The sequence below is a fragment of the Triticum dicoccoides genome, chromosome 1B (assembly GCF_002162155.2).
Source record: "Triticum dicoccoides isolate Atlit2015 ecotype Zavitan chromosome 1B, WEW_v2.0, whole genome shotgun sequence".
Taxonomy (NCBI): domain Eukaryota; kingdom Viridiplantae; phylum Streptophyta; class Magnoliopsida; order Poales; family Poaceae; genus Triticum; species Triticum dicoccoides.
Window position 1 is genome coordinate 577285893 of NC_041381.1, and position 10432 is coordinate 577296324.

Genomic DNA, 10432 nt, shown 5'->3' on the forward strand with positions numbered 1-10432 from the left:
GGAAAGTAGAACTCGATGAAGTACTACCTCTTGAGCGGGAAAGTGGCGCAGCGCAGGAAACCGTTCCTGTGATGCCCACACCAACTGAAGAGGAAAACAATGATGATGATCAAGGTACTTCGGATCAAGTTACTACTGAACTTCGTAGGTCCACAAGGACACGTTCCGCACCAGAGTGGTACGGCAACCCTGTCCTGGAAATCATGTTGTTAGACAACAATGAACCTTCGAACTATGAAGAAGCGATGGCGGGCCCGGATTCCAACAAAAGGCTTGAAGCCATGAAATCCGAGATAGAATCCATGTATGAAAACAAAGTATGGACTTTGACAGACTTGCCCGATGATCGGCGAGCGATAGAAAACAAATGGATTTTTAAGAAGAAGACGGACGCGGATGGTAATGTAACCATTTATAAGGCTCGACTTGTCGCTAAGGGTTATCGACAAGTTCAAGGGATTGACTACGACGAGACTTTCTCTCCCGTAGCGAAGCTGAAGTCCGTCCGAATCATGTTAGCAATTGCCGCATACTATGATTATGAGATATTGCAGATGGACGTCAAAACGGCATTCCTTAACGGACATCTTAAGGAAGAGCTGTATATGATGCAGCCGGAAGGTTTTGTCGATCCTCGGAACGCTAACAAAGTATGCAAGCTCCAACGATCCATTTATGGACTGGTGCAAGCATCTCGGAGTTGGAACATTCGCTTTGATGAGATGATCAAAGCGTTTGGGTTTATGCAGACTTATGGAGAAGCCTGCGTTTACAAGAAAGTGAGTGGGAGCTCTGTAGCATTTCTCATATTATATGTAGATGACATACTCTTGATGGGAAATAATATAGAATTTCTGGACAGCATTAAGGCCTACTTGAATAAGTGTTTTTCAATGAAGGACCTTGGAGAAGCTGCTTATATATTAGGCATCAAGATCTATAGAGATAGATCGAGACGCCTCATAGGTCTTTCACAAAGCACATACCTTGATAAGATTTTGAAGAGGTTCAAAATGGATCAGTCCAAGAAGGGGTTCTTGCCTATGTTACAAGGTGTGAGACTGAGCTCGGCTCAGTCACCGACCACGGCAAAAGATAAAGAAGAGATGAGTGTCATCCCCTATGCTTCAGCCATAGGATCTATTATGTATGTCATGCTGTGTACCAGACCCGATGTAAACCTTGCCGTAAGTTTGGTAGCAAGATACCAAAGCAATCCCGGCAAGGAACACTGGACAGCGGTCAAGAATATCCTGAAGTACCTGAAAAGGACGAAGGACATGTTTCTCGTTTATGGAGGAGACGAAGAGCTCGTCGTAAAGGGTTACGTCGACGCTAGCTTCGACTCAGATCTGGATGACTCTAAGTCACAAACCGGATACGTGTATATGTTGAATGGTGGAGCAATAAGCTGGTGCAGCTGCAAGCAGAGCGTCGTGGCGGGATCTACGTGTGAAGCGGAGTACATGGCAGCCTCGGAGGCAGCGCATGAAGCGATTTGGGTGAAGGAGTTCATCACCGACCTAGGAGTCATACCCAATGCGTCGGGGCCGATCAAACTCTTCTGTGACAACACTGGAGCTATTGCCCTCGCCAAGGAGCCCAGGTTTCACAAGAAGACCAGGCACATCAAGCGTCGTTTCAACTCCATCCGTGAAAATGTTCAAGATGGAGACATAGAGATTTGCAAAGTGCACACGGATCTGAATGTCGCAGATCCGCTGACTAAACCTCTCTCGCGTGCAAAACATGATCAACACCAGAACTCTATGGGTGTTCGATTCATCACAATGTAACTAGATTGGTGACTCTAGTGCAAGTGGGAGACTGTTGGAAATATGCCCTAGAGGCAATAATAAAAGTATTATTATATTTCAATGTTCATGATAAATGTCTTTTGTTCATGCTATAACTGTATTATCTGGAAATCGTAATACACGTGTGAATACTTAGACCACAATATGTCCCTGGTGAGCCTCTAGTTGACTAGCTCGTTGTGATCAACAAATAGTCATGGTTTCCTGACTATGGACATTGGATGTCGTTGATAACGGGATCACATCATTAGGAGAATGATGTGATGGACAAGACCCAATCCTAAGCATAGCATAAAAGATCGTGTAGTTCGTTTTGCTAGAGCTTTGCCAATGTCAAGTATCTCTTCCTTCGACCATGAGATCGTGTAACTCCCGGATACCGTAAGAGTGCCTTGGGTGTATCAAACGTCACAACATAACTGGGTGACTATAAAGGTGCATTACAGGTATCTCCGAAAGTATCTGTTGGGTTGACACGGATCGAGATTGGGATTTGTCACTCCGTATGACGGAGAGGTATCTCTGGGCCCACTCGGTAATGCATTATCATAATGAGCTCAATGTGACCAAGGTGTTGGACACGGGATCATGCATTACGGTACGAGTAAAGTGACTTGCCGGTAACGAGACTGAACAAGGTCTTGGGATACCGACGATCGAGTCTCGGGCAAGTAACATACTGATTGACAAAGGGAATTGCATACAGGGTTTGATCGAATCCTCGACATCGTGGTTCATCCGATGACAACATCGAGGAGCATGTGGGAGCCATCATGGGTATCCAGATCCCGCTGTTGGTTATTGACCTGAGAGCGTCTCGGTCATGTCTGCATGTCTCCCGAACCCGTAGGGTCTACACACTTAAGGTTCGGTGACGCTAGGGTTATTAGGAAGACTAGTATGTGACTACCTAATGTTGTTCGGAGTCCCGGATGGGATCCCGGACGTCACGAGGAGCTCCGGAAGGGTCCGGAGGTAAAGATTTATATATGGGAAGTTGTCAAACGGGCACCGGGAAGTTACGGGGTCATACCGGTATTGTACCGGGGCCACCGGAAGGGTTCTGGGGGTCCACCGGGAGGGGCCACCCCTCCCGGGGGGCCACATGGGCTGCGTGGGGCAGGGAGCCAGCCCCTGGTGGGCTGGGTGCACCCCCTCCCTTGGGCCCTTGCGCCTAGGGTTGAGGGGGGGAACCCTAGAGGGGGCGCCCCCTTGGCTTGGGGGGCAAGCCACCCTCTCCCCCTCTCCCCTTGGCCGCCCCCCCCCCCTAGATGGGTTCTAGAGGGGCCGGCCCCCTTCTCCCTTCCCTCTATAAATAGAGGGGTGAGGGGAGGGCAGCCGAACCACCCTTCAAGGCGCAGCCCTCCCCTCCCCAACACCTCTCCTCCTCCGTTGTGTGCTTGGCGAAGCCCTGTCGGAGTACTGCTTCTCCACCATCACCATGCCGTCGTGCTGCCGGTGGAGCTGTCTTCCTCAACCTCTCCTTCCCCCTTGCTGGATCAAGAAGGAGGAGACGTCTCCCGTCCCGTACGTGTGTTGAACGCGGAGGTGCTGTCCGTTCAGCACTTGGTCATCGGTGATTCGAATCACGTCGAGTACGACTCCATCATCACCTTGCAAGCTTCCGCACGCGATCTACAAGTGGTATGTAGATGCAAACTCACTCCCTCGACTCGTTGCTTAGATGAACTCATAGATGGATCTTGGTGAAACCGTAGGAAAAATTTTAATTTTCTGCAACGTTCCCCAACAAGCTTCTTGTTCAACATTTTCAGTAGCTTCTCAAATCCTTTGTCAGGCACACAATTCTCTGCCTTCCACTGCAGCAATTCCAGTACGGTACCGAGCTTTGTGTTGACATCTTTGCAATTGGGGTACAAACCTTTTTTGTGACCCTCTAACATGCGATCGAACTTCAGCTTCTCATTTTGACTTTCGCACTGTCTCCTTGCATCAACAATGACCCGACGAAGATCATCATCGGGCACATCGTCTGGTTCCTCTTGATCTTCAACAGCTTCCCCTGTTGCAGCATCACCGTATTCAGGGGGCACATAGTTGTCATCGTCCTCTTCTTCTTCGTTGTCTTCCATCATAACCCCTATTTCTCCGTGCTTGGTCCAAACATTATAGTGTGGAATGAAACCCTTATAAAGCAGGTGGGTGTGAAGGGTTTTCGAGATAGGGTAAGACTTCGTATTCCCACATATAGGGCATGGACATCACATAAAACCATTATGCTTGTTTGCCTCAGCCACTTCGAGAAAATTATGCACGCCGTTAATGTACTCGGAGGTGTGTCTGTCACTATACATTCCATTGTCGGTTCATCTGCGTGCATTATATATAATTAAGTGTGTCAAAAACCATTACAGTACATCATGAATAGATAAATAAGTGACCAAATTAATAGAAGTTCATCATCACATTAAAACCAAAGTACATACATAGTTCTCATTGCACAACATATAGCTCTCCAGAGCATCTAATTAATTAAACCATACATTGAAACTATGTAAAACATTTCAATGCGAAAACAAATGCGATCATAATCGCAACCAAGGTAACAATTAATCCAACGGCATAATGATACCAAGCCTCGGTATGAATGGCATATTTTCTAATCTTTCTAATCTTCAAGTGCATTGCATCCATCTTGATTTTGTGATCATCGACGACATCCGCAACATGCAACTCCAATATCATCTTCTCCTCCTCAATTTTTTTCGTTCAAGAAATTGTTTTCTTGTTCAACTAAATTTAACCTCTCAACAATAGGGTCGGTTGGAATTTCTGGTTCACATACCTCCTAGATAAATAAAATCTATGTCACGTTGGTCCGCATAATTGTCATAAACAATAAATGAACCAAATAGTTATAAAAGATAATATATACCACATCCGAATCATAGACAGGACGAGGGCCGACGGGGGCGGATACCAAAACCATTGCACTATATAATAAGAAGCAATAATAAAAGTAAGAAAATTATACAAGTATCTATCTAAACATACAAGTAAGAAATTTTTTTCCTTTCAGAAAGAAGATCAGAACAAGAGGCTCACCACAGTGGTGCCGGCGACGAGATCGGCGCAGGCGATCGACGGTGGTGAAGACGGGGACGGGACGGGACGGACTGCTAAACCTAGACAAATATTAAGGAAAATGGAGCTTGGAGAGGAGAAAGCTTAAGTAGTGTGCCTCGGGCATTCCATCGAACACCTCATGTGCATAGGAGGTGAGCTAGAGCACCACAAAGCCCTCCCCTCGCCGGACAAAAAAAACAGAGCAGTGTGGAGTGCTCTGGTCGCCGGCGAGAGGGTATATATAGGCACATCATTGGTCCCAGTTCGTGACTTGAATCGGTACTAAAGGACACCCTTTGGTCCCGGTTCAAGCCACCAACCGGGACCAATGGTGGTGGGCCAGGAGCGAGGGCCATTGGTCCCGGTTCGTCCCACCAACCGGGACCAAAGGGGCCAGACAAACCGGACCAATGCCCCGATGAGGCCCGGCAGGCCCCCTGGCCTCACGAACCGGGACCAATACCCCCATGGGTCCCGGTTCGTGACTGAACCGGGACTAATGGACTTATCTGGCCTGAACCACGACCCTGTTTTCTACTAGTGTATATAGAATTTTATGTAAGCATGAAAGTTCTGAATGTCTAAGGTATATATTTAAAGAGTAAATGTATACTAGTCCCATTTCCAAAGCAAACATTGTTCGTTGTGTTTAAATATTATATTTAGCAAGGTTAACACCCCAAACATAAATCAAAACAATAGTGCCATAATCATATTGACTAGAATCGATCATGTGTGTCACTCAAGACTTATTAATAGATAGAATGGTTTGAAATGGCTCTGTCGAATGTAGGTCCCTCCTAAACGAGTCTTCCTTCTACAGGATCTTGACACAAATACTTTAAGGACTATCCCCATGCCTTCCACTTTAATGCTTACCCATGAGCTAGCAACCCAGATGGTCTCAATTAAGCAACGTGACACACATAAAGTAGTTACAAATAATCTTTCCATCCCGCCACATGAGATTTTTGTATGCCCTCCTATCGGATACGAGCCACATTCACAAGGTCACCATGTTCGAATCTCTCCCCACACCGACCTGCTTGGAGTCCTCTTATCGTCCATCTCTGCCTCAGATGTCTTAGTCTTCTACGGGTTCGATTCTAGCATGGAAGATCAGACCAAGATGTGGCACTAGAGGCGGGGATCTGGAGCTCAACCTTCGGCGGGGATGTTAGTATTGGGTGGCGCGGGTGGTGGAGAATAAAGGGTGGCGCACGGCAAGGGATGAGTGTTGTGGTTCTACATTACATAGAAGGAGCCAAAGAAACAAGGGTGGCTGAGTGAGGTTGTAGAGGAGGGGGTAAAGAGAGTCGCTATGGGTGTCGTTGGTGCGAGACTAGCTTAGGATTGGACTAGAGGGTTGTGGTTGTTTTATTTACACTAATATATGAATTATATTAACTAAGGAAAATGAGTACAAACTGAGCAATCGGACGTAGAACAATTGCCCCACCTTTTATGTAATAAAAATATGGAAACACATCAAAGCCCTTCAAATAATCCTTTTAATTTAACCTTCTACCGCTTGCTTCGTCTTTGTCGTATCACCGGGGCAAAGAATGAAGACAAGAAAAGTGGCAGATGTGTTGCCCACACAAGAGCATATGCCCGGGGACGACACTAACCCACTAGCTTCTTGATGCAGCCGACCAGTCCGACGAGACGGGGTTTAAGCAAGGGTGCATTATTTGACACAATGTCTTCATTGCCATCTGAATGGTGCCATCGTGACCAACTCCTAACTATATGTTGAACACTCATAACTGGTGTTTCCCCGCATAACCCTCCGCCGAAGCAATGGGCGGGAGGGGAGGGAAACCCATGCATGGGAGGTGAAGATCTGTTGAAAGGAGGGATCCCAAAAGAAGGTGGTCATGTCTCTGTTTGTTAGAGACTTATCTTAAGGTATTTGGCTGTTAGACTAGCATTGCGGTCCTTGCTGGCCATTTCAGCAATGAATCCCAATCAACTGTCCTATCACCATCTGATTTGCATGCACATTAATTTCAGGCATATCGATAGTGATCAAACTTCATGCACTCAGAGTTATTTCCCTTGGACTCATGATCTTATTCGCCTTCGTAAACCATATATGAAGTATATATGTTCATCGTCATATCAAACCCTTAGGGGTTGGCCACGTCATTGTTCACGACGCTTAATAGTTTGAAATTGACATGTCGGTGACGTGCTTTAATTGTCACAAGTTAATTAAGTTGGAAGGAATCAATACCAGCCAATCCTGCAACAAATCACGTGATTTGTTGATTAGAAAATTCATTCAACGCAAGATTCCTCTATAGGAACCTTTAATTTCACGTCTGTGAATCTCCTACAATATTGCCAAGAGTTTTTAGCTCAAAGTTCGTACGTTGTATATGCAGGGTACATTTCGAGTTGGTGAATATTTGTGTGTAGATCGATGCATAGAACGTGATGCATTCGTTGGTGAATATTCGTTCGTACGTTGTACAGATCTTGTTTATTTGTTCTTATTTAGCTCCAGTTGCAGTGCGAATCTTCTGTTTACCAAATAGTTAAAGTTAAGCCATGGCTGGCAAATGTGTAACACGTGTTAACTATTACTCCAATAGTCTATATAAACCAGGTTATTTCCTCTGGCAATCCACACTTAAGCTGTGTTACAAGTTGTAGATCGCAACAAGCTAGTTGTGACCGGAGGTATTGTTGTTCCAAGATCCGGCTCTGGTCTCTCTCCAATTGATTGAAGGTAATACTGTTTTCCAGTTCATCGTGCATGATCTTCGAGCTTTTAATTCCTATACTTGTCCCATGTATGAGCTAGATGTGAAAATCCATGAGCTTTAATGTTCCCACGCGTATTTCTTTGCTGACGAAGTACAAATCTTACTTAGCAACTGAGCAGATTTCTAACCTGCTGAGCTTGCAACGTAATACGTGATTCTGGCCTTATTATTTCGTCCCGTTTTTTTTATCAGAAACAGGGAGGGACCCATTTCTATTGAACCGGGCATTTCAGATTCTATGGGAAGCATAGGGACAGTTCAGATGACGGTGCAGGAGCTTGCTGGCGCCCTCGGCACGCCCGACGTGCCAGCTCAGTACATCGTGCGCGCGCACCAGGACCAACAGCTCGCCGCGGCGGTCGTTGCACCAGTCCCTGTCATTGACCTCGGCCGCCTTTTGAAGCACTGCGACGGCACCTCTGACGAGGCGGCGAAGCTCCGGTCAGCCATCGAGTCCTGGGGCCTCTTTATGGTAAGTAAAAACCCTATGAGCTGCAGCTGCAGCTGCGCACTACCCAACTATTCTGGAGCAAGACCAAGCAGGAATATCCATGTCCTTTTGTATGTACTTTCTTGTAGGTCAGTAACCATGGTGTAGACGCCGTAATGGACGACATGATGGCCGCGTCGAGGGAGTTTTTCCGGCAGCCGCTCGAAGCGAAGCAGAGATACACCAACCTGATCAGCGGCGAGCGGTTCCAGTTCGAGGGGTACGGGAACGACCGGGTGAGCTCGCCGGACCAAATCCTTGATTGGACTGACCGCCTCTACCTCAAGGTGGAGCCAGAGGATGAGCGGCACGTCGCCCTCTGGCCAGCGCATCCCAAAACCTTTAGGTGACGACCGACCCCACGGAACAATGTCTTCACCAATTTCCTTGCTCGAGAGAGGATTCGTTAACGGATCATGTCATCATGAGAAATTTGTTATTGCTGCAGGGATGCTCTGCACGAGTTTACGAAGAAATGCGGGGGAGTGAAGGACGATCTACTCAGGGCAATGGCGAAGCTGCTGCAACTTGACGACGATGATTACTTTGTGAAACACTTTGGGGAGAGGCCTCTCACTAACGCGAGGTGCAGCTACTACCCGGAGTGCCCGAGGCCGGAGCTCGTGTTTGGCCTCAAGCCCCACTCTGATGGAACTGTTGTTACAGTCCTGATGGTCGATGACAGGGTTGGTGGCCTGCAAGTTCTCAAAGATAGGGTTTGGTGGGATGTACCGATCGTACCTCACACATTACTGATGATTGTAGGAGATCAAACTGAGGTACGCTTGTGAAATCAAATCTATATCCTGAAAATGTATTGTTTTGTATAAATAAATAATTATTTCCACCTTAATTGGCAATGTAGATAGTTTTTGATATATTACTAGTCAAAGTTACAAAGTTTACTACATCTAGGACCGATATATATTCATGAACGGAGGTGGTAGGTAAAGACATTATGGTTTGCTTTTGCACGAAAAATGATTTCAAAGTATAACACAATCATAAGCATATTCTACAACATCCATATCAAACATGATAGTCCAAGTTACATGGAGGGAATCTCGAAAGTTCAAATCTTCAACACTGAGTTTTCTCCAAAATATATAACCTCCCGGGCTGATGAAGGTTAAGCTTTTTGTGACACAGATAATGAGCAATGGGGTTTTTAGGAGCCCTGTGCATAGGGTCGTGACAAACACAAAGAAAGAGAGACTATCGGTGGCACTAGACTACTCTGTTGATCCTGAGAAAGAAATCGAGCCATCGGCTCAATTGATCAATGAAAAGAGGTCGGCATTGTACACAAAAGTGAAGGTCAAGGACTACTTTGCTAGAAATTACAATGATTTTACTCAAGGCAAAATGGCTATCGATACAGTGAAGGTCTAACTAAGTCTGCTATGATTGCTTTCATTCAATAAAATGTGGCCATTTTGCGACAAAGGTTTGCATCATGTATTCATGTATCGTCGCATCCCTAAGTGTATTCACTCTCTTTCTCAATAACACATGTTTCAGTTTTTGGCACGATTTACATGCTAATAAAAAAAGAGTTATAATGAATGTATATCCTACCATGAAAAGGTATGTAATGATAATAATTTCACACGAGAAGAAATCCAAATAACTTTCTGGGTCGTATGAACTTGCGTCCCGACTGCTAAGTTACAATGGTAATCAACGGGTCGAAGGTTTTACTAGAAACTAAAGATGTATTTTAAATTGACAGTTACTAGGAGGCCTAATTAGCCATAAGGGAGTCATGCGAATAATACTTCTAGTTGTAGGTATAAGTATAACGATCAACAAAGCTTTGCAAACAACAACGGAAGGCTAAATGTTGTGCAAATGGACCTACTAGACAAATAGAGCTGTGCACATGGGACATTTAAAAAACAAAGTGGTTCCACTAGTACAGAAATGGGCATTAGAGGCGTCCACTGGAGATGGTTTTGACCCCAAAAAAATCAGCTCCGAATAATACTTCTAGTTGTAGGTATAAGTATAACGATCATATTGGTGACAACTCGAAGCAGGGACCCCTCCCTCCCCTCCCCCGTCCCCGCGCTCGCGCCGCCTCCCCGGGGGGTGGCCGGGGCGGCCCCCATCGAGCTCCTCTCCTCCCCCTTCCCCCGTGCTCCTCCTCCCCGCCGCCGTCGGCGGAGCCCCCGGATCTGGCCGGGCGGGCTGGCGGCGGCGGGCCCTTCCTTCCCCCGCGCGCGCTCCCCCTGCCCCGGGGGCAGGGCTGGCGGCGGGTGCCC

General features: G+C 46.4%; 1 protein-coding gene across 1 annotated transcript; it reads left to right on the top strand.

Moving 5' to 3' along the window:
- Window positions 1–7916: 7916 nt before the first annotated feature.
- On the top strand, window positions 7917–9560 carry LOC119309069 (protein SRG1-like). Its single transcript, XM_037585166.1, has 4 exons — window positions 7917–8150; window positions 8258–8514; window positions 8617–8947; window positions 9318–9560. The coding sequence occupies exons 1-4, from the start codon at window positions 7917–7919 to the stop codon at window positions 9558–9560; spliced, it is 1065 nt and encodes a 354-aa protein (XP_037441063.1).
- Window positions 9561–10432: the final 872 nt, after the last annotated feature.